The sequence below is a fragment of the Microtus oregoni genome, unplaced genomic scaffold (genome assembly GCF_018167655.1).
Source record: "Microtus oregoni isolate MIOR12 unplaced genomic scaffold, Mior012 000015F_ref0000493, whole genome shotgun sequence".
Taxonomy (NCBI): domain Eukaryota; kingdom Metazoa; phylum Chordata; class Mammalia; order Rodentia; family Cricetidae; genus Microtus; species Microtus oregoni.
Window position 1 is genome coordinate 5,401,380 of NW_024543074.1, and position 24,763 is coordinate 5,426,142.

The following is a 24,763-nucleotide window of genomic DNA, read 5'->3' on the forward strand; positions in this document are numbered from 1 at the left end:
TCAGAGAGAGAGAGAGAGAGAGAGAGAGAGAGAGAGAGAGAGAGAGAGGATAAAAGCTAAAGTCCACATAGTGTCAATTACAGGAGGACCCATGTGCCCTCCATCAGCTCCAGTCTGCACCTCCATGCTCACACTGCTTCGGCTATTGTGTAAATGCTCTCAGGTTTCTCTTACTTCGGAGCTACTATGCGAGGTACTGTGTTCACCTGGAAGGTCCTTGGACAATCTCCCTGTCAACCTCACAATTACTGTTTTCTCAGTGGGACCCACACTGGCCACTGTGTTTAGATTTGTGACTCATGCTTCTCTCTTTGTCTCTTTTCTCCGCTGTTTAAGTCCTACTTGACAGAGTTTTCTGTCTCATGCTGTCCCGCAGCCATTCAGTCTCAAAGAAACACACAGAGGCCTACATTGATTATAGACTGGTTGGCCTATTATCTCAGGCTTCTAATTAACTAACTCTTTCACCTTAAATTAACCCATAATTCTTGTCTGTTTTAGCCATGTGACTTGGTACCTTTTATCAGTGAGGCATTCTCATCTTGCTTCCTCTGTATCTGGTTGACAACTGCAGAGTGAGCCTTTCCTCTTTCCAGAATTCTCTTATTCTGGTCACCCTGCCTATACTTCCTGCCTGGCTACTGGCCAATCAGTGTTTTATTAAACCAATACAAGTGACAGATCTTTAAAGTGTACAAGACCATTGTCCCACAGTAAGTCCTCATATTCTTTGCCATATTCGGATGCCACAGACTTATTCACTTACTATTTTTATTAACCATTATTTGTATCCCCCCCCCCCCGGACTGGAAACACCTCACAGACAGGGATCTGTAGCTGTCTTATTCACCACAGCACATGATAGTCATTATCTAGTCTGATGATGGGATAAATGGAAGTTACTTACATAGCAGGTTGACAGTGGCCAGGTATTGGCAAAGAGATTCTACAGCTACTTGTGAGCCAAGTCTGTGCCTTGTCCCTCTAATGGATTGGAAATACCTTCAGGGTGACTCTTAATTGCTCAATTATTCTGTGACATCCACCTTATAAAGGATAGAAATGGACTGGTACTTTATAAATACATTTTTAAAATTTTCATGAAACATATTTCCCTCCTATGAAAATTCCAGAAGATGTAATTACCAACAATTCTCTCTCTCTCTCTCTCTCTCTCTCTCTCTTTCTCTCTCTCTCTCTCCAATTTTCAAGGGCATTTGCAGCTTTGGGCCTTTGGGCAGCTTCTATCGAAGTATTCTATTATTCTATTTTCCAGTTTATTTTTATTTACGTATTTTTATTTTATGTGTGTAGATGTTTGACCTGCATGCATGTGTGTATACCAGATGCACAATGAGGCCAGAAGACGGTTTCATATGTCCCGGAACTGGAGTTACAGATAATTATGAACCACCATGTGAGTGCCGAGAATAGAACCTGGGTCCTCTGAAAGAGCAGCCAGTGCTCTTAACTACTGATCCATCTCTCAAGTCCCTCCAGCTTCAGTTTGAATGTTGTTGTATATTTCCTGTATACTCAACAAATGTAACATAATTCAGGATTTCAAAGGGAAAACTATAATGTTTTTGTCCCTGGGACACTGACAGTTGATTGAGTTATTCATTCAGCTATTAAATGACTCATTTCACAAACATTACCTAAGCACTTACTGTATGTTGGACGTTGTATTAGGCACATGGAGTCCAAGGACAAAACAGCTCTTTGCTTAAAGGGTTTACTCAGATAATCCATGTCTTCAAGCAGTAAACATGTGTTGACTGCCTTCATGTGTTCAATATACAAAGAGTTGGGAATACAGCAGTGACTGAACAAACATTCCCAATAGTAAAGAACATCTTTTCCCACAAAGCAAGAAGGACCAGGTATAAGGCACACTGTAATGGGCAGCATCATAGACTGGTTGGAGGGAGCGCATTTTTTTTAATGCAAAAATGGGCTATAAATGTTTTGATCTTTTTTCCGGACACATATGATCTCTGTTGCTTACTACTTCTTCTATTCTCTTTCATTATTTTTGTAAACAAATTTTTAAAACTGTAAACCACTCTTAGCTCCCTGGCTTAACTTGACTCACAAGGAAATGCTTTACAAATCCTTGAGAACAGGGATATAAACTTTCTATGGAAGTGGAGAAGAGGCAGACCCTACTGGATGGGAGGAGGGAGGGAGTCTCAGAAAGCTGAACTAGGGAGACTGAGGTAGATGATAGTTGGAGAGATAAATCTGGCTCTCATAGTGGAGCGAAGAGCTTGTGGCACATGACATACGGTAGCACTTCCATGTTTATCATCCATATTCTCGTTATATTTAAGTACTCTAGTTCTTATTCCACCTTAACCTCTAATTGGGCCAATAAAGAATCTCTATCATGAGGTCCCAGTAAAGCAGCAAAATGCTAGACATATTGTCTTTAATTCCCCCAATCCTACAGCAGTCTGTCCCTACTGGGGCCCTGGTTCTCAGTTGTTGTTCCTCAGTACTTACCATACTCTAGCATGTATTAGCACACCATGGTGTTAATTTCTTATATTTTTTTGGTTGTGAGCCTAGCCCTTAACGGCTGAACTATCTCTGCAGCCCTTGGTGTTAGTTTCTTATTTCTACCAATTCGTGTTGTTTATGTGAAGTTTTCTCTCAAGGATGCAGATAATTGATTCCTTCAAGAGAATGAGGCTGCATTGTCTGTTTCTGCCACCGATTCTGAAAGAGTTTCTTTTCTGATTCAGAGACACACAAAAAACTGGATCCATCCTATATTTTATATGTGACTTTTAGTCTTCCTATTCAATCAAAAAGGACGATGTACATCACCATAGCAACACTATGGACTTTCCTTCCCTGTCTTTTGAGCAGAACTGGAGACTCTAGAGGCTAGGATCCAGGAAGGTCAATGCTGCCACTTCACTTTCAGAGGGAGCAGCAAGCATGGCGATTTGAAAGGCTGTTCATCATTCTTTCTTATTATGATCCAGTACAGCTATTTCATCAGTTTCTCTTAGAATAAACCTCAAATATGTCCATGTTGTCAATATGTACAACCATGTACAGTATGTAAAACACATATGTATGTGTGCGTGTAAATACATGTGTACCCTATGTATGTACTGCTCAATAGACTTGTGGCTTTTCTGAATAGAAATTGGGTACTGCATGCTCAGAGCCTAGCATGTAGCAGGAGTACAATGGATGTGGAAAGAGGAGAAAATGAACCAGAGATTGGGCCATACATGCCCTGTGAAGTGGTTAGCACAGCTTTCAGGGAGCTACTTTATCCCTTGGGGATGAAGAACTCAGAGGATGTTTGAAAGATGAAACTGTCCAATTCTCCCATGTAATAAAATTTTTTTTCTTGTCTAGCCTCACTATTGGAACTTAATCCACAGACATGATTTTTTCCCAATATTATCTTTTGTTTCATCCTACAAGTAACCTACTTTATACTAGATATTAATCTAAGCACTTGAAATGATTAGCAAGCTAAGGAGCTTGATTATTAAAAGCAGTTAATTCTCACCTTTTAAAAAAAATGAAGACATTTGAATCCCTGAATATGCTCATTTATCACAACCCCCAATAAGGCATTCAGGAATTCTTCATGTAGGACATGAATAATTTTTACAAAAAAAAATATGCAGTTGTTAATGGCATCTTACATCCACACAGTTTTATAAAAACAAAGCAAATGATTACCATCAGTTATAATAACCTCATTAGACACAGCTACAGTTTATATGCAGCTCTTCAGATAGCGACCACTGCAGTGTGCCGAGGAAAACGCCTGATATTAATTGACTCATCATGATTAGCATCTAGAGATGGGGCAGATGGCAACGTGATTACGCACGGTCAACACAGTAAACACATGCTTTGTTGCAAGAAGTGTCTTCGTGGGTCCTCTCGAAGGATAGCCAGAAATAGAGACTGGGGGAGGCTTTGAAGACAATACAAAAGAAATGGGAAAAGTTAAGCTGCAGGGTGATGAATATTTGCGTTTTCTGCGGCTCACTGAGATTTCACTGGAAGAAAGTATGGACTGGGTAGAGTTTAGTAATTAGAAGGTGCATTAAAACTAACAGTTCCCCCATTGGCTAATGTGTGGTCAGGGCTTAATAAATCAAACAATGGGAATTCACTGTCTTCAGAAGCAAACTCATTTCATTGATAGACAGCTCCCACTGTTAGAACATGTATTAAGCTGAATGTCTTCTGTCTGCAGCTTCCACTATCGGCTCTTCATGTGGCATAGGTGTTCTACTCTTCTTGTTCACTAGGGCAGGCTAATTATCTCAAAGTCAACTTTGTGCACAGTGATCCTCATATGTCATTACTTAGAGCCTCCAAAATGCTGGTTTCTAGCATTGAAACCATACCAACTTAGAGATAGGCAAACTGAGGGGCTTCGGGAGAAATGCAATGACATTAGTGTAATCGGCCCAGGGCGAGACATAACTGTACTGATGTTGGGGCTGCTCTGGAGAGAGAGAGAGAGAGAGAGAGAGAGAGAGAGAGAGAGAGAGAGAGACAGAGAGGGAGGGAGAGACCTGATGTGTGTTCCTATTTCCTGGGAAGCTGTTCCTCAGTCTCCTCAGTCTGCACTGTATCCCAGCTTGCCATTTCAAGATGTAATTACTATTTGGCCCCTCTCTTTCCCTTCTTCACAGTAATGAGGTGTTAAGTTTTATCTTTTTAGAAAAGTGGGACTTTCAGGCAAAGCAGAGCATTTCCTATAGCTGGCATGGTGATTGCTAACCAGTATGTCCTGGGAATATACAGACCCAGAATACACTGCCTGAGATACAAGTTCATTTGCTCTGGGGAAGGACTGGAGCGGACAGTGCCTACCACCCTTGTTATTTCTGATTTGCTGCTCTGTTTAAATGTTTTCATTAATAAACACTAAAAAACAGTTAATAATGGACCATAATCAGGTTCACCTGGGAACTTTTATTTATTTATTTTCCCAGACAAGGCATTGCTATGTAGTTCAGGCTAACTTCTGATGGAGGAAGGTCATTGGTTAAAAAATAAACTGCTTGGCCCTCATAGGTTAAAACATAGGTGGGAGGAGTAAACAGAACAGAATGCTGGGAGGAAGAGGAAGTGAGCTCAGAGGCCATGCTCCCCTCTCCCGGGCAGACGTGATGAAGCTCCTACCCAGGATGGACGTAGGCTAGAATCTTCCCTGTAAGTGCACCTTGGGGTGCTACACACATTATTAGAAATGGGCTAGTCCAGGTGCGAGAGTTAGCCAAGAAGAGGCTAGATATAATGGGCCAAGCAGTGTATAAAAGAATACAATTTGTGTGTCGTTATTTCGGGGTATAAGCTAGCCAAGCAGCCAGGAGCTGGGGTGGCAGGAACACAGCCCACAGCTCCTACAACAAACTTCAAATGTCTGATCATCCTGCTTCTGCCTCCCTCATGCTGGTGTTACAGACACTTATCACCATGTCTGTCTTTCTGGGAACTTTCAAATGTAGATTCTTTGAAGCCTGTTGTCCCTGTGGTTTGTAATAAGTCTAGAAAAATTAATATGCTGAGGTTAAATTATTATGTATTCATTAAGATGCACTCAAAAGTATAAGTTGTTAATGTACACGTTACAAATCACTCCACTTAAGCACTGAAGGAACAGTGTAAAGATTTTGACTGTACCCATCTATAGTTTTACCCATTCATTTAAATGGTGTTTCTGCTTTGAAGCACTGCTGTATAAGTGCTGAAATATGGCAGCAGAGAGCAGAAATAATGACCAACGAGCAAGTAAGTCAGCCGATAAAGTAGCAACAAACTTCAAAATAACATATATTAGTATAAGGAAGAATTTAATTCCTCTTTAAATATTTCCTGCTTGAGACTGGCCTTCCCCAGTGCCTCTGAATTGAGAGTTTTTTAGCCTGCTTTGGTTATACTCCCTGTGGTGCTCTAGTTCAGGGCCTGTGGGTCTAGAGAGGAGTTTTCTGTTACTTGGTTACTTTTAGCAGACATCTTTAATCAATCCTAGCACATTTCTCCCCTACAGATTTGGAGAGACTCCCACCCTGTTGCTGAGGCCCATTGTCTATGCAGCCATTACTAATAGATGATAGACAAAGTACTGCGTGAGATCTACATGCAGCGTCTCAAACACATAGTGCCCTGACATGCCTGGAGGCCCCTTTCACGTCCTATCCCTCAGTTCCTACTTTATCTTTTCTTTAAAGTCTATCAATTGAGCACTCCTTACATCTTGGATCACACTAAAATTTTAAAATATCTTTGAGAGGTGTCTAAATTGTGCCTTAGAAGAATCACGTGACATCCCAAGATAACACGGTATTGTATCAAAGCAGGGACTACAAATTCAGACCCTTTGACTCCAAAGCTAATATTTTACAATTATTCTTCATTGCTTCTCTCCAAGCCCAGTTCAAAGGGTACCTCCCCTATGAAGCTTCCCCTGACCTCTTCCAGTAAAATGCATCATGACTTTCTTTGAGGTGGCCAGGGCCTTTTTGTACATCTCCATTTCAACATGACATTATACTTCAATGATTTGGATATAGTCCCCTTTGAACTCCTTTGGGGTGAGAACCCTTTCTTCTTTTTCATTTTTAAATCCATGTAACCCTAGTAACTAGTAGGGTCTCTGGACCAATTCTTAGTCTATGCATTTTGAATGCATATCAAAATCTGGCTCATGAATTTCTTTAACTTGTGGTCTATTTGATGGCATATAGCCTTAGCACCTTTAAAAATGCCAGATTTTAACCATACCATTAAATAACAAAATAAAAAGACCGCATTAAATGCACACTCTTGTAATTTTAAAGTCTTTTTGACATCAGTTCTTGAGACTAACTAGGAACTTACTTTCTGGTTACTTGTTGCATGAGGACCCCTGATCCTTCAGTTGCTCACAGGTGTAAGGAGTGAAATAAGTCACAAGTATACCATCACAGATGAAATCTGGCTAAACCTTATTATCTGTTATCTCATCTGAAACTATGGTTCATTGCATGACTTTGATTTACTTTTATCTGAGTTGATGGTGGCACATGACGACACTCACCATCACAGGTGTGGCACAATGAAATGTCCATTCAGCGGAATTTCAGGCAAACTCCTCAGTTCCTTGACATTGATTTCTCAGTGCACTGTATGCTTAGACAAGTAAGACACACTTCACCAGAAGGGCGCTATGCTGTCATATGGGATGCATGAGACACCAATGACCCAGAGAGGTAGAAGCAAAGAGGCACAGAAAAGGTGAGGACTTGATCTTAAATAATTTTTGGTTGTGAGCCTAGCCTTTAACGGCTGAGCCATCCCTCCAGGCTGAGCTTAAATAATTCTCTAATGGCTCTCAACCCCCTACAGGAGTCACAGATCAGATATCTACATTATGCTTCATAACAGTACCAAAAATTACAGTTCTGAAGAAGCAATAAAAATAATTTTATGGTGGGGGTCACCACAACATGAGGAACTGTATTAAAGAGTCGCAGCATTAGGATGGTTGAGAATCACTGCTCTTGGACGTGTCAGGGCTTGATTTCCAAGAGACACGGGCTAGGGTTTAGGAAGGAAATACTGCTTCACTGTAGCCTCTTTGGGTAACCTGTAATCCAGGATGCAAAAGATGGAGAAAGGAGGTGAGGACCGATCTCCTCTTTTCACAGAGTCAAGGGAAGCCTTCCCATCAGTGATTCTACTTCGGATCAAAACAGGCACCAAATCGTACAAGTTGGCACCAAACCTTAACACTCTGGTGGATTTCCATACCTCCCCAGAGAAGGCCTGTCCATTGAGGAGGTGCTCGGACCCTTGGCTGTCCTCACTCCCGAAGTGTAGCCGGATCTCCTCCAGTCGGTGGCTATATGTCATGGGCCCTCCTGAAATGTTGACCAAGTGCTCCTTGTCCAGGCGGAGGGAAACATGCCTTCCAGTGTTATACATGGTCCCACTGACCTACAAAGCAATGGGTGACAGGTCAGACAGGGGTTTTCCTTCCATTTCTCCTCAAACCCAGAGAGGTGCATGGTATACCCATGCCATTTATATCTTCTGATGGTAACACATCAGAATAAATCCACATGTGTTGAAGGCATGGCGGCCTGTTCAGAGGGCTTTCCTTCCACACCCGGCTTCTAATGTAGTTCCAGGGAGGCATAAGTCACGTTATCTTTCAGGGACTTTGAAGAGAGGCACTTCAGAGATTTCTTTTTGCCAACTGTGACAACTATTTTATATATTGCACCTTATAAAAATTAGTTTGCCCCTCTCATCATAGTTGTTTGGAAGGTAGAGGTGGTGTAGAAGTTCAAAGTCTCAAGTGTAAGGAGTCAGAGAAAGCAATGGACAAAGAGTTTAAGGGAGCCAAGTGAAAGATGAGAAAGCCACTATGGGTGACCAGGAGCAAGCCCGGATGGAAATTGATACACTTTGAAGTCTCAAGCACCCAGTCCAGCTGTCTTGGTTAGATCTCTCTCCCATCCTGGTAGCAGACATCACACAGAAAGAGTTCAGGTCACATGGGGTCCCATTTCTCACATCTAAACCTTATTTCTCATTCCCAGTCCCATTTTGCTTCAGTTTCTTCCACTACCAAACTTAGCGCTTCTTCCTCCTTCCGTTTATGTCCTTTTCTTTGAATCAACACTCAGCCTCATTTTCTGCTCTATGACCTTAGCACAGCTCTACAAATGACCCCATGTCATTCCTATCTGGGAGCCTTCCTTACTTTCTTGGGTTAGCCCAGGGAGTTTAAGGGAGACTTGGAAGGAAACTTGATAGGTTGCTTCTAGGTTACCTGATGCTGAATTATTAGGATAGTCACCCTATTTACTCTGACCCATTAGGCATATAGTTTTCTCTTAGCAATTCCATAGAGACTTCATGTAACTTCCATTTATTTGTCTATCTGCCGGTTAGTCAATCAATCATTTACCTATCTATCATCTACCAATCATCTATAACCTCATATCTGGCTGTCTATCTGTGACCTTAATTAGAGAGCATGTCTTTTTATGTAGCTCAAGCTGGTCTAAAACACCCAATCCTTGGGTCTTAAGTTCTGGGACTATAGCTATGCACCACTATGCCTGGCTTAATGAAATGTCTGGTAATGTTATTAGATCTGGTCTTTGAATACTTGCCCAGATGCCTCCCCTTCTACCTTTCTGATGCTTGTTTTGTATGACATTAGTTTAGTTCTTAGATGGCTCACTGCTCCATTAACCTGCTTTTTTTTTTTTTTTTTTTTTTTTTTTGCTGTGAGGCATGGGCCATGTGAGGACAGATGGCCAAAGGGAGGAGCGAGTGAGGAAGAATGAGCAGTGGGCAAACAGAGGAGCATCACTAGAATTCTGTATTTTTCCGCATCTCTTCTCTCCAGTTCCTTCAGGGCACCTGAACTGCATTTATCAGATACTTTACATCTTATTGGCATTTGTTTTTAAAGTCAACTGTTCCTTGCAAGCAAGTGATCTAGGAGAAACTTTCCTCTGTTCTCCAGCCTCAAGCATGTATACAGCTTGCTCCTAAGACGAAAGGAGAATATACCTTTTTTTAAGCTCCAGACTTTCTTTGTAGGTAATGGTTTAAGGTTTGACATTGCTTCTACTATCAAATAAAATTTGTTTTTTCTAGTTATTAGAATAATATAGAGACATTATATTGTATATATAACAGAAAAGTTTAGGGAATAGTCATAATTTCAGAATTAACAAAATACCACTAGTATGTAGGTATGTAAACTTTTCATATGTATAAATATTTTATGAGATTGTTAGATAAATGTGTGCATAAATATGCTATTTTCACATACATGTATTATATCTGACTTACTAATGATATTTTCTACTAACACAAACATTTCTAGGCCATGATCATTATCACTTTACTACAGCTGCAAGTAGTCTATGGCAAAAATACAGTCTATTGGGGACTCTTTACAACTCTTCTACTGTGTTACATATCCTCGTGGCTGAAACAGCTCACCAATCTAGGGGCATCTCACTAGGCAAATTTTGAGAGCGCTTGCTGTGTGTTGCAGCGTGCATCTGCTATGAGAAGTGGCTCCTAAGGAGCAGAGCCGGATGTCTGCAATGCTCTTCACACGCCAGGGAATCGTGAGCTCTCACTGCCCTGCCAATGAACCGCTGTCCTGAGTTTGTTTAGCCCGATACCTTGTACCACTGACAACCCCCACATTTCAAAAGACCCCTTCGTCAGAATTATCTGATACGTCTAAAGGAAATGGCTGCATATCTGAGCAACACTTCAATCAAAGCCTGCATCCCACGCTCATCTACATTTCCCCTAGTGTTCTGCAAACACACCGACACAAAGCAAGTGTAAGAACTGGGGTCTTTAGTGTCAAAGGAGTCCCAATCCACACCTTGCCAGCTATGTAACTCGGGAAGGCTTACTTAATCTCACGAAGCTTCAGTTTCGTAACCATAGGACAGATATAACCCAAGTTCCTTCATGGAAATGAGGGGTGAGAAGTGAAACAACCAAAACAAAGCTATAAGGCATCTTCAAAACAAATAGTTAAGTGACAGACTAATTAGTAGTTACTTTAAATATAAAGGGACCTCGTTCATATGAGGTTTCTAAAGCAGTCCAGATTGCAGAGACAGCAAGTAGAACAGAGTTGGGAGAGCTTGGGGTCTGGAAGGAAAGGGAAGTTAATATTTAGTGGACATAATGTCCCGGTTTTGCAAGACAAAGAGTTCTGGAGGTGAATGGAGGGAAGGGCATGTGGTGACATAAATGTATTTATTTAATGCTGTTGAACTTGAAATGATTAAGATATCAGTGTTTAAGGGATGTGTATTTTATTCACAATAAAAATGAAAAAAATCCCCTCTGAAGTCGCATTATTAAGTAAATGGTATTTGCATGGACTAAACATTTTCATTCTCTTCCTTTCTCTCTTTTGGCTACTGGACACATGTCTCACTGATGTGGAAGGATCCTTCTCCTCTATCTCCCTACCACCATTTACTTCTCTTTCCAGAACCTAGTGGATCATAATGGTACTTGTAGAACATCACTCAACTTCTACTTTCAAATGCTCCACTTGCCTCTCCCTTTGGACTTTAATGTGCTAGATATGGGGAACAGACAATACATTTAGAAGACTACAAAGAGAAACAAAATTAGGAGAATCAAAAAGTAAATCATTGTGCCTTTTGTTTCTCTATTTCTCCCTGTTCCCCTTCTATACACATGGTTGTATCTTCATTCTTCATTCATTCATTCATTCATTCATTCATTCATTTTCATTGACTCCTTCACTCATCAGCAATTCATTCATCCAGGTTCAGAAATGGTTACATATTACTGATTGTGCTAGGAGCTTGGGATAGTAGAGGAGCATGCATGGTCTACAAAACTCTCACTTCTTTATGCAAGTTCCCAGGATGCGGGCAGCTGGGGGAATATGGAACATACACCACTATGTTGTTACAATTAGATGCAACATCTCCTTATCTCTACCCTTTCCCTAGACAATGAAATAACATTAATTTGTATTAATCATAAAAATATGTGTAGCCAGGGTACGGTTTGTTGCACTTTAATTTAAAAATAAAGGCTTGACAATGTTATGTATGATATCTGAATCTAACAGTACATCTGCACGGTAGTAATTAACACTGCTCCAGTGTCATTTTATCTGTAATGCTAATTACTATGTTTCCAATGAATGACTTTGGTGCACAGCATGTTGGGAAAAGTTTATTTATGCAGACCAGGAAGCAGGTGAGTGGAGAAGCTGAAGCGGCAGGGGAGATCCAGCTTGCCTCTGGCTGCCCCACAGCTCTCTAGCCTTTTTTTGAATTCATTGCAACCTGCGGCAAGAAGTGTGTGTATGTGTGTGTTGCCCATTTTGCAAATGAAGGAATTTAGGGAGGTTGATAAGGGTTTGGTGACTTGATTTGTCCAGAATCATCACACAGTGGGCAGGAGGCAAACTGAGGGCCAGTTATCTTGATGTGAGCAAAAGCAATGGTCTCTGCTCATTTCAGATGGAAGTTTGGTGTTGGGTGTCATTTCTTCTGTACACTGCAGATAGGGTCTTAGGCAGTTCTGGGGGTGGAGAGTAACAGGATTTTTTGTCGAGAACGTGGAAGACTCATGCTAGGCTGCTGTCAATCTTAGGATGAAGACCCAAGAAGACCTTGTTTCCCTAGCTATAGACATTTATACTAGTTTAAGACTAGTTGGAGCTACATTTATTAAAGGAAGCAGGGCATAAATGCCTGTAGAGATGGAATGTCAATAAATAATATCAATAACTTGAGGCAATATAAAATAACATTCTTTTGTAAACCAAATAATCAAACATAAAAAGGAAATTAAAATAAACAAGGGAAAAACAGCAACTGATGTGGGATTCCCCTCTCTATGCTGTAAATAACATTGGTTAATAAAAAAAAAAATCTGTCTTGGGCCTGGCAGGGCATGATAGAGGTAAGCAGAGAAAACTAAACTGAGTGCTGGGAGGAAGAAGGCAGAGTCAGAGAGAAAGAAGCCAAGTAGAACCACTGGAGACAGATGCCAGAACTTTACCCAGTAAGCCACAGCCTCGTGGTGATACACAGATTAATAGAAATGGGTTAAATTAAGATGTAAGAGTTAGCCAATAAGAAGCTAGAGCTAATGGGCCAAGCAGTTTATAATTAATGTAGTCCTCTGTGTGTTACTTTGGGACTGAACAACTGTGGGACCAGGTAGGACAGAAACTCCCTACGACAAGCAACCCCAAATTCACCATGTTTATTTTATAACATTGGATGCCCTTGTGGAACAAGCACATTTCTGGAACAGTGGTTAGAGATCTGTCAGGCTTCTTCTTAGTGTGTTCATCTTCTAGCTCATTACATAGACAGCCTTCTATTAAAGGAAATGATTTTGCTCAGTGCATCTTTTAAGGTAAGAGGAGCATTCATTCTTTGAGAATCAGCCACAGTCTGACACCAGCAGATTGCATCTTTACCTGGGGTCAGAGTGATTGCTAAATTATAAAGGATTTTCCCTTTAAATCCTTACAATTTCTTCCTCAACAGATGCAACACCCCTCTTGGTGAGGGACTTAGGCCTGTGCCATTTGCTTCACTTTGGGTGGGAAGATGTCAAGCTTAAACCCATGTGTGCGATGGCAGTTTCTCATAGGGATGACGCCTCTTGACTCCCTTCTGTGGTCTTTTGTGTTCTGAAACAAACAGCTGTCCTTGTGGAAAAGGTGTCTTTGGCTCTTCAACCTGCTAATTTAACCACTGGGAATGATTAAGTTGTTCCAATTACTAGGGATTACTTAGCAATGTGATACCACAGTGTGTTCTTCAAGAAGCAGGGTGGTAGTGGGAGTGGGGTGGGGAACCTTACACTGGTTTGGAGTTTAGGATCTTTGGGATTTCTTTTAGCGTTAGTGAGGGTTCTCCAGAGAAACAGATGTGACTTCTACAGAATCATACAGTTGCCAGGTGCCATGCTAAGGACCAGTGACCTTGATATCACTGAAACTGAAGCTCACAGAGTCAACTAGACTGGCTAACCACTCAGTTCCTGATCCTACTGTTCCCATGCCCTCAGCACTGAGGTCACAGGCTTGTGCTACCATCTGAATTTTCTTCATGGAGTTTTGGGGACCTGAACACAAGTCCTCATGCTCATGTCCCAGACTAAGCCCTATCTCCAAGCCGGGGTATATTATTTTTTAATTAAAAAATTAAACATGTCAAAGATCTTTTGGGCACTGTGCTTGTAGGATTGATATTCTATTGCAGAAATCTGAGTTTGAGTGAACATTAACCTTAGAACATCCAAAACGTTCAGTAGTTACTTGCTTGATGTAACACAAGTCTAAACGTGAAGGTTTTGTTACGTTTCCTTACAAGGTAGCCTGCCCGAAACGTCCTGTGATAAACTGAAGAACATTTCCAATAGCACAAATGGAAATGTAATACTACAAATGGGGTCAATAGATCAAATGGGATTCCTGCTGTATAAAAGGAAAAGAAGGCCATGAGACCTGTGCAGGAGATCAGATTCAGAGTTCTTGTTTTGAAAAGAAAAAAGGGAAAATTCTGTGGGATAATATTCTTGTATGCAGTAAAGATTTGTCACTCATATTAATTTAATAAAACACCAATTGGCTAGTAGCCAGACAGGAAGTATAGGCAGGATGACCAGACTAAGAAAATTCTAGGAAGAGGAAAGGCAGAGAGTCAGTCACAAGCCAGATAAAGAGGAAGCAAGATGAAAATGCCTTACTGTTACCAAGACTCATGGCTAAATATAGAAAAGAATTATGGGTTAATTTTAGTTATAAGAGCTAATTAAAAATAAGCCTGAGCTAAGAGGCCAAACAATTTATGATTAATATAAGCCTCTGTGTGTTTCTTTGGGACTGAATGGCTATTGGTGTGCAGGAGAGAAACCTCCAGTTACATGTTTCCATGAGTCAGGCCCCATCTCCTAAAGGCACCACAGTCTGAACTGGTGCAATAAGCTTGGGAATGAGCATTCAGAACAGGAGCCTGTGAAGGCCACTGTAGATTCAAAGCACAGTTATCTTTGGGTTTATTTACCTTTCTAGGTGTAACTGGCTCTCAGAAATGCTCACTGGTCATACAGGAATTATAGTAACACAAGAATTGTGGTCCTCTTGCATCCCCCTTTGTCCTCTGAGTGGTTATTTAGCCTGGCTGTGCCTTGTTTCCTGACCTAGAAAGCGAGATGAGCATGACATGATGGCATTTGCATTGCTGAGATGTGGCCTGACTCAGCAGATTGTGTTTTTGCTGTTGCCATAAAACACACACGATTGTAAACACACTGGGCAGAGGATATACACAACATCCCTAGCTGCTGCAGTGACTGGCACATTCCAGGTAGCATTCTTGATAATAGGTTGTACCTATTATCTCATCTAATGCTTACACTGACCTTGTGAGGCAGGCTAACTTGTTCTTTATCCTTAGATGGAGAATCTTAATGGGTTAAAGACTGTGCTTAAAGTTTCTCTGTGGGAGCTGGGTGGAGGTGGCACAAACCTTTAATCCCAGCACTCAGGAGGCAGAGGCAGGCAGATATCTGTGTTCAAGCCCAGTCCGGTCAACCTAGGACAGTCAGGACACAGAGAAACACTGACTTGAATAACAAAGAATAATAAAAAAAGAGTTTCACCATGGGAAACCACAAGAGCCAGAATTGTCCTCCAGGATATTGGGATTCCAAGGTCTACAGCTCTGAAAATGAGTAATAGGTCAGCAGGAAGAGTTGGTGAAACCATGTTGTTTATATGTGGCATCTGGACTTAGGGATCAACTCAAATAAAATCTAACACTGATGTGGAGATGACAGATAGTGCTTCATCTGCCCAGGTCTGGGCTGGACACCTCTGGGGGATCCCTACATCTAGGGAAGCAGGATTCTAGCTCCTACTTGCTGAGAACTGAGAGATAGGTAGTATGTCCAGTATAGGATTGCCAACGGAATGTCCGATCCCATAATTAGGAAGGACACTTGGTGCCAAGAAGGGTTAGTGAAGAGTGGCCGACAGCCTGTCATAAATTAGGTGTCTTTCCTTTGAAACTCAGCTTTCCTATTACGTGCCTTTGACTGGTCTGCTGAAGTGTGTAATAGTTCTTTGCAGTGTAATTAGTGAGCATGGGAGATTTAAGAACACTGCTTAGCCTGGTTTCCTGCAGAGTCCCGATACACCAAGGGGCTGATTTGTGAAGGCTGAGTGCAAAGAGCTGGGGGGGCCGCTTGTTCACATGGCGTGCTCAGGGCGTTTTTCAAGGGAGAACAGTGTGGAAGAATCAACTGCAGTCCAGGAATGGGCAGCCCTGAAGCCGCCGAGTGAATACACAGGTGGATAAGATGAGTCTCGAGTGGAAAGAACTCCAGAAATAATCAGACCCAATAAACCAGAAAACGGAGACAGACAGATCCCAAGTTAGAAGTCACCCCTGCTGACTTTGTTCATTCATCGGACGGGCTCATCTCTCCCGAATCTACTTTAAATTCATTTTCAAAAATCAGTATTCAAAGAATTAGGCTTCATTAAAGCAGATTTTCAAACAAAATTTACTCATTTTTGTTGTCTCTCTTCTCCCTCTTTCCTTCCCTATGCCCATCCCCCACAGCCTTCTTTACACCTGGGTGTCACATGTGATCTTTTGCTCCTCCAACCCCACACATTTCTGGATACCTCTTTTCCCTTTTTGTGATCTCCTATGTAGTTTCATGGCCTAAACCTATGCTCACACCCTTTAAATATAAGCTGATGCAGCCACCGTGAAATCAGTATGGAGGTTACTCAGATCATTAAACACATCACTACAATATGACCCAGATGTACCACTTAGGCACATGCCCCAAATATTCTGTATCCTACTGGTGTGGGAGGTCCTTCTGTGTATGTGTTGCTTTTATTGGTTAATGAATAAAGAAGCTGCTTTGGCCTGCGATAGGGCAGAATAAAGCTAGGATGGAAAACTAAACTGAATGCTGGGAAAGTAGGCACAGTCAGTGCATGTAGCCACTGCAGGAGACAGATGCTGGATGGAAACTTACTGGTAGGCCACAACCATGTGGCTATACACAGATTACTAGAAATGGGTTAATTTAAGATATAAGAGCTAGCAAGAAATATGCATAAGCTATTGGCCAAGTAGCATTGCCAATAATATAGTTTCTGTGTGATTATTTCAGGTCTGAGCATTTGGGAATGCATGAACAGCCTCCGATTACATCCTACCGTAGATAAGCCTGAATATTCATGTTTATGCCTGCATTATTCACAACAGCATGCAAACAGAACCAGCTTAGATGCCAAGCAACAGAAGATGGAAATTGCAAACATGTTGCATCTACACAATGAACGTTTAGTCAGCTGCGAAGAAGCAGGAAACTACGAAATATGTAGGAAAACTGAAGGATTTGGATAGTATTACATTAAGTGGTATGATCCAGACTCAGAAAAACAATCTCATGTTCCCTCTTATATATGGATTCTTTTCTTCTTTTTTCTTTTTCTTCAATTTTCATTAAAAAATTATTTTATGTTTAATTAATTAATTTTATGGCCTGACTGTAATCTCCCCTCAATCCTCTCCTCCCACTTCCTCTTTTCACTTCCTTTATGTCCCCCCATCCACCCCTCCTTTGCATTTGCTCAGAAAGGGGCAGGTCTTCCATGGGCATCAACAAAGCATGGCATATTAATCTGCCTTAAGACCAAGCTTCTTCCCCTGTATTCAGGCTAGGCAAGGCAGTCCAGCAGGAGGAATAGGTTCCCAAGAGCCAATCAAAACACCAGGGACAGCTCTGCTTCTATTGCCAGGAGTCCCACAAATAGACCAAGCTACACAACTATCATATATATATATAGTGGGCCTAGGTCAGTCCCATGCAGGCTCCTTGGTTGTTGGTTCAGACTCTGTGAGTTTCCATGAGCCAGGGCAGCTGTGGGTTTTTTTTTCTGATGTCTCTGACTCCCTTGACTCCTATAATCTCTTCTCCCTCTTCTCAGCAGGACTTCCTGACTACCTGAGCTTGGCCAGATGTTTGACTGTGGGTCTCTGAACCTGCCTCCATCAGTCCCTAGATGACTTTGTATACAAATAGTATATCTACATCACTCCCGCCCCTCCTTCTCCTTTCAATTTGCCCAATATCCCTCCATATCTCTCTCAAATTCATGACCTCTTCATCTTTAATTATTATCACACCCACACACACACCCACACACCCTATTGAGTCCATTTAGTCTTGCTTAAACATACATGTGTCCAGGGCGGACTACTTGGAATGGACAACCTATATGCTACGTGTAAGCTTATTTTCGGAAGAAACTGATTTTTTTCCTCTCCCAGCAGCCCTTGACAACCTGTAGCTCATTGTCTAGGTAGAGGCCACTGCAGACTTTCCCCTATTCATGTTAACTGGTGTGGTCCTTATAGTGTTTCTGTTCAGGTAATTTTTTTTTCTGCTGATGAATACTGACTAAATTCAAAGTACTGGAGTGCTCCATGCACACGTAGTCCTGGAGTGCTGAGTGTATGTATGTAGATAACCATGGAGTATTATGTATAAAACCTACAATCCACACAAAAATAGAAACGAATTACCCTGATGCTTTCAGATGACACTGTGTATCTGGATAGTGGGCATTACACAGTATTTGTCTAAATGTTTTATGTAACTTAAGTTTTACTATAATGGTTAAAAATAGTAGGGTTGGATATTGAGAAGGTAAAGGCTGTGGAGCTTTGGGAGTGGGCAGGACCTCTCCCATCACTCTTAACCTTGCAGGGAAGACAGAGGGAAAATCCTTCGTTAGCATTGTTCAATTTAATCTTCCTTTTTTTCATCTCAGTCAGCTTGTGTCTGGCCTGTGTAAGGACTCGGACCTGGACAACCCTGGACAAACAGATGGAACAATCATATATGCTGCCTACTATTATATCAATTCTATTGCTGTAAAAAACAGATCCAGTTTATGGTAATATTGACTCTTCAAATAATGAATCAGTTCTTCAAAAGTCCAGGGATATATAAGGCTGTGAGATCCCAGAAAGGACCTCCTGATCTTGACTATATCTGATGTTAAAGATAGGACCGATGAAAAACAGGTGTGTAAGACACTGCCTGATCCGCCAACATATGGGATAAGTGAAGAGAAGGTTTCCTGTCCTCCGTGGTGTTTGGGGGACCACGAACAAGTGGTAAGAATTAGACTCAACGTTACCTTGCATACAAAGTTATTGGCACCCCAGCCCCGCCCCAACTCTAAGCATGAGTATTCTAGATACGCAGAGGTATCTGGAATGAGTTTTTCTTCTAGTTCTGGTATATGAGTTCCCAAACGGGAGTCCTGGGTACTGCTTTCCAATTATCAAATCGAGAGTCTGCAAGGCTCTTGCCAAGTCACTCACAGCTGGCTGTCTGAATTTAATTTTTCTGAGTCCCTAGTGACTGGCTGGAGTCCTCTGTGGATAAAGAGAGCAACTGGAACCAAGATGGCACCGTTTGGTTGAAAACAGATTGCTTCTAATTTTCCTGTCCCATTAACTCACACCAGATTTAAGCTGAACACACTCATTTGCAGTATTTATTTGTGCTTTCAAAAATATATTTTAAATAAACAAATGGCATCTATTTAATATACATTTTATTATATATTATATATCTGTTACATATTACAGAGCATATATTTAATGGATTACATTTTTAATCTTGTTTTATCACCACCCATACAGTACTAGGTTTCTACTTATTAAATAAAAAGGGACCAGATTTTGTTTTGAGTGTCACTTGGTACCTAAGACAAGTGTATTCTTCATCTGATTCAGAAGGTATGAGGTGGGACAAGAGCAGCTGTTGGCTTCTTTTGTGACTCCTTTTCTGAGGAATTCTAAGCTAAATCAAACAGACATTCAATGCCAGGGGATAGGGACATAGCAGTATAGAGTATTTCTTTCATCCTCTTTGTATGCCTCAAGGGACTGCTTTAATAATTATAAAAATATACTGCCAAGTTCCTTCTAGACATATGTAGAGGGCTATACACTGATTCACTTTGGGGCCAATAGTTTTCTCTAAACTGTGAAAATTCAAGGTTAGGTCACTTTAATTAACACAGGGAGACTTGCTGTAGAATGGTTATTTCTAGTGTAATGTCATTTAATTCAGCCCCTGAATCACAAAGCTTCAGGGAAATAACTCCCGATCTCCAGTTATTTCATCTCTTAAGAGGAAAATGCCTCTTAATTGGAGCCCATGGAGCACAGTGATACTGGCACTGGTGGAGCGTGGTAGATGGCCTTCTTAGCATTTCCCCATATGGGCATCACCAGTCCCGCTGGTCAGATGTTAGAATCCTTGATGCCAGGTTGTTTTTTTTTTTTCAAAGAAACTAGAAACAGCCAATGATTGGGGCATAATTATATTGCAAGTCCCATTGCTCATTCATCATTTCCATTGTATGCTAGTTAATTATTTGACATTAATCTCCCATGGTGTCATGGTCTAGATATAAAGTGTCTCTCCAGTAGGCTCATGTGTTGAGGCTTGGTCCCTCCTTGCTGGTCCTAATCACCAAGAAGTGATTGGGTCCCAAGCCCCAGATTTAACCAATGGACTCACTTCTTGACACATTCATAAAATGATGACGTTATGGGAGGTGGTGCCTACTTGGAGGAAGTAGATCCCTGGGGAAGATTGATCTCGTCTTCACTTCCTCCCTCTTCTTCACCCTCCCCAAACAGGCTACCATGAGGTGAACATCACTGACCTACATGCCCGTCTACCATGCTGTACTGTCTTACCGTACACTCAGAAACAATGGTGCCAGTTTTCCTTGGCTGAAACCTTTGAACCAAATGCAATCTTTCACACCTTAAACTGTTTCTCTCAGGGATTTGCCTGTGCTGAGAAGCCTGACTGGCACACACTGTGTCCTAGACTCTTGCTCACCACGAGCTGCCAGTCTCCATACTGTACTCAAGTGCACAGAATCAACAGAACATGGACACAACTAAGGCAGGCACCATGGGCAGGGTGGGGACGTGGGGAGTTGACTCGGAAGCCTTGCGCCTCATCTCTTAGGTGTCTCTGAGATACAAGCCCTGGGAGATGGGGCTGTGAGGGAGACTAAAAGGAGCCTGAGAATAGGAGGACCAGAGATGCATCACACATTCTACTGAGAATCCTTTCATATTTTCATTTTTAAAGTAAACAACATGGAACTGGCTTCTGATGGCTCAACATGGGCAAGAGTACAAAGACCCTGCCCCACAGAGAAATGACCAGCAGAAACAGAAGGTGGCTACAAGTGGCAACTCTAAGTTCTCTATTGCCTACATTAACAAACAACAAAACCGTGAAATTGACATTAAGAATATATTTCACCTAACCTAATATATCCAAAGTGTTATTTCAACATATAATCAATACAAAAATTGCTAATGAGATATTTTGCATTCTCCACCCTGCCTCCCGCCTTAAGTCTTGGAAGCTCAGTGTGTCTTTTACACTTTAAACACATTCCAGTTTGGACTTAGAACATGTCACACACAGCTGGCCCACCTCAACCGAGGATTCAATCAACAACAGAATGACAATATTTGATAAAAAAGAATAGCATCAATAGTAAGCCAGCACAGATATTTTTCAGGTCAATATTTCATCAGTATTGCAACCACTGACAAAGCACTTCATTTTTAAGTAATATAGAGACAAAGTATAAGAGGATATACTTACAGGTTATATGCAAATAAAGAGACTTGATATTAGGGATTTGATGTTCATGAGTTTTGGATCTGAGAGTAGTCTTCCCTTGGCTGCTGGCAGATAAATGTGTTCCACGGCTATGGGAGGTTGGTGGCCACCATATGGACAGGGTGGCTTGGCTCATCTTCCTTTCAAATCTGCTCTTTGTATAGAATGGGTCAATTGGGCAGTTGCCAAGGCTACCAAACTCCAAGGAGAATTAAATAGCCTAGAAATAAATTAAGACTGTGGTGTCTCCAGTCTATATTTCCCACCCAAGTGACAGCCTTTAATCTACCAAACTTTTTAATATTTTGAGTGTGATTCACATGGCAACCTTTATGGGGCACACATGCATGGAACTTACACAACTTATACAGACTGTGAACCTCTTAATATTACTGCTACTAGGCTGGTTGCATGTGAGAATCATTTCATGAGCTGAAAATATCAGTTGCATAAAAGTGGGACACCTTTTGTTCACAGGTGTGTTTACTGGAAGATCCTAAAGGAATTCTCAGATGCTTCCACGAGTCTGCTTCCCCCTCCGTGCAGGATCACATGGGCTCTGTTCCCATCTTGAAGGTTAGGCATCTATTCTACATTCACCAAAGCTATTAGCCTTGCCAGTTAACGACTGTATTGCTGGAACTTCCTGTCACTGTGCAGTTTGCACACACGTTGCATTGCCCAGAGACTCTGCAAGCTAACGAACAGCCCCCGTACTCTGCCAGACAGGGTCAGGGTCTTAAGCTGATAAAGAAATAGCATCCATACCCCACTAGTGCGCCATTCTGATGTGCCTGTGGTCACACTCATGTCTGTTGCTGTTGATCACTGTAGCTGTGTGTGTGCACTCAGGTTCACATGTGTAGGTGCATGTGTGTGTCATGGTGCCTTTGCGGGCGCATATAGAGGCCCAAAGTTGACATTGAGTGTCTTCTCCAATCTCCTTACACTTTACTTATTAAGACAGGATTTCACTAAACTTGAAGTTCACCAACTCCAGCTCACTCCTGGGTTTTCCTGACTCGACTTCTGCTGGGATTTTAGGTAGATGCCATGCCGGCTCAGCTTTAAAACTATTTGTTATTCCAACTGCTTAAGGTTCAGGAGCATCTTGGAAGAGGGGACTAAAATACTCTAAGGTTCAGAATTCATGGACAACGAAGCTGTGCCTTCGGGACATGACGGGACCACAGCACTCAGTCCGCAATCCAACTTCAAAGAAGGGCTCACAAGCCTCGCCCCCTTTCCAGGCTGAGGAGCCATGGACAGCTGATGACTTCTGGGAGGAGGGAATGTTAGTTTTCTTCAAGGAGTTGAGCCTGGTATGTTGACGAACCTGGTATGGTTGGCCAATCCATGGTCCCAAACCCAGAAGTATATGGGCAACATAAATGGGACTCTATGCGTTATTTAAAGAGAGAGGATACAAAGTTGGGGGATTAGGGAAGCAAGAGGTGGACCTGGGAGGGGTTGGAGGGAGAGTAAGGGGCCACATGTGATCAGACTAGATTGTATGAAATTCTCAAAGAATTATTAAAAGTATTATGTGAAATTTTTTAATTTGTATTTTGTAGAAGCTGGGATTGAATGTTGGTTCTCATGCATGCTAGTCAACCTCTCTGCCACTGAACTATATCCTCCAGCCTTCTACATGAGTTTCTTATGTGGGTTCTGGGTATTGTTCTCCAATCTTGTTTGCATACACCTCCCTGATGTCCAGGAACAGTATGTGTCCTCTCTCGAAGTAAGTGACCAAGCAAGTCCCATGTTTCCATGAGAGGTCATATCTAGAGACAGTCCTGCTAATATTTCAGTGCTATGCTAAGTCTCTCCGGAGCTCTGCATGCCTGCTACTATGCATGCATTGGCAATTCTTTTCTTGCCTCTGCCCTAGGAAGTAGGCAATTTCATTATCCTCACTTGATGAAGAAGCTGAGGTTCAGTGAGGGTAAATAGGTCAGAGAAGGATCAGAGACTGTGAATGAACGACAGCCCTTGCAGATCACATGCCGGATGGCTGAATTGCTCTAAGGAGAGATGACTTGGTCCAGGGAAACTCTGGTCATTTCCTAGAGAAGAAAGCACTGGAAATGGACCTTGGAAGTGGGTAGGATGTGGGCATCCAGAGATATCTAGAATAGGAAGGCATGAGAGTAGGAAATGAAAGACCTTTACAAAGACCGGCACTGCGTCTGCACAGTGTTGCTGGAATGCAGGGACAAAAGCAGCCCTGATGTGGCTGCACAGGTTATCGGTGACAGCAGATTATGGACATCTGCCAGATGACAGACTGTTACTATTTCACACCGGGCATCTTTTTCCTCTCATCCCTACCTCTGCATTACTAGTAAGGAAGACGGGACTATAAGAGGTTAAATAAACAGCCTAGCCTGGAAAGGTAACACAGAAAGGATGAAGGACTTGAATGTGTGTCTGTCTGACTCTTTCAACTGCAGTGTGAAACCAATCATGCTCACAAAGGACGCCTTCCTATAAGAAGTAATTCCCTGCTGGCATGCTCTGCCCTGCTACACTGATCCTGCACATTTGCTACATTTTTATATTAGAGAAAGTTCCATCGTGCCGCCAATTCTCACCCCACCCCTGCCTGCTCACCTCCTTCTTCCCCAGCCTTTGGCTAATAGCAATAAAATTTAAAAGTCAACAGCCAAGTAAAGCCCAACGACATAATTAAGTAGCTGACAACAGGAGCTAGCATTTCACCTCCAGGGTGAGCAGACACACATTGCAATAACCAGTGCTTCAGAGATACATGGCTCTGTTTTGTGCAACTGATATTTCATAGCATAGCTTCAAAGCCGTGAGTATGACAGCCAATTTGTGTCTAGAAGAGTAAGATGCCAGTGGAGGAAAGGTAGCTCAGTGTGTGCAGTGGAGGAAAGGAGGCACAGTGTGTGCAGTGGAGAAAAGGTGGTGCAGTGTGTGCAGTGGAGGAAAGGAGGCACAGTGTGTGCAGTGGAGAAAAGGAGGCCCAGTGTGTGCTGTGCAGTAGAGAAAAGGAGGCCCAGTGTGTGCTGTGCAGTGGAGGAAAGGAGGCCCAGTGTGTGCTGTGCAGTGGAGTAAAGGTGGCCCAGTGTGTGCTGTGCAGTGGAGTAAAGGTGGCCCAGTGTGTGCTGTGCAGTGGAGGAAAAGGTGGTGCAGTGTGTGTTGTGCAGTGGAGGAAAGGAGGCACAGTGTGTGCAGTGGAGGAAAGGTGGTGTAGTGTGTGCAGTGGAGTAAAGGTGGTGTAGTGTGTGCAGTGGAGTAAAGGTGGCCCAGTGTGTGCTGTGCAGTGGAGGAAAGGTGGTTCAGTGTGTGCTGTGGTATGGGTTTTTCCTTTTCTTCTTTTTTCTGGTTGTTGTTGAGCCCACAACCTGGGTATCCAACAGGGGAAAGCAAATGGTGCCCTTTAATTTCACCCATGACAAAAGTATTGAGTGACCACGAAATTGTTTGTACA

At 42.1% G+C, this 24,763-nt stretch overlaps 1 protein-coding gene across 1 annotated transcript in view; it reads right to left on the reverse strand.

The window, feature by feature from the left end:
- Ca10 (carbonic anhydrase 10) overlaps positions 1-24,763 on the reverse strand; it is a 488,218-nt gene that overhangs the window by 93,206 nt on the left and 370,249 nt on the right. Inside the window, exon 4 of the mRNA XM_041665283.1 lies at positions 7,786-7,971. Coding sequence (XP_041521217.1) covers positions 7,786-7,971 — 186 coding nt within the window. The remainder of the gene's footprint in view (positions 1-7,785; positions 7,972-24,763) is intronic.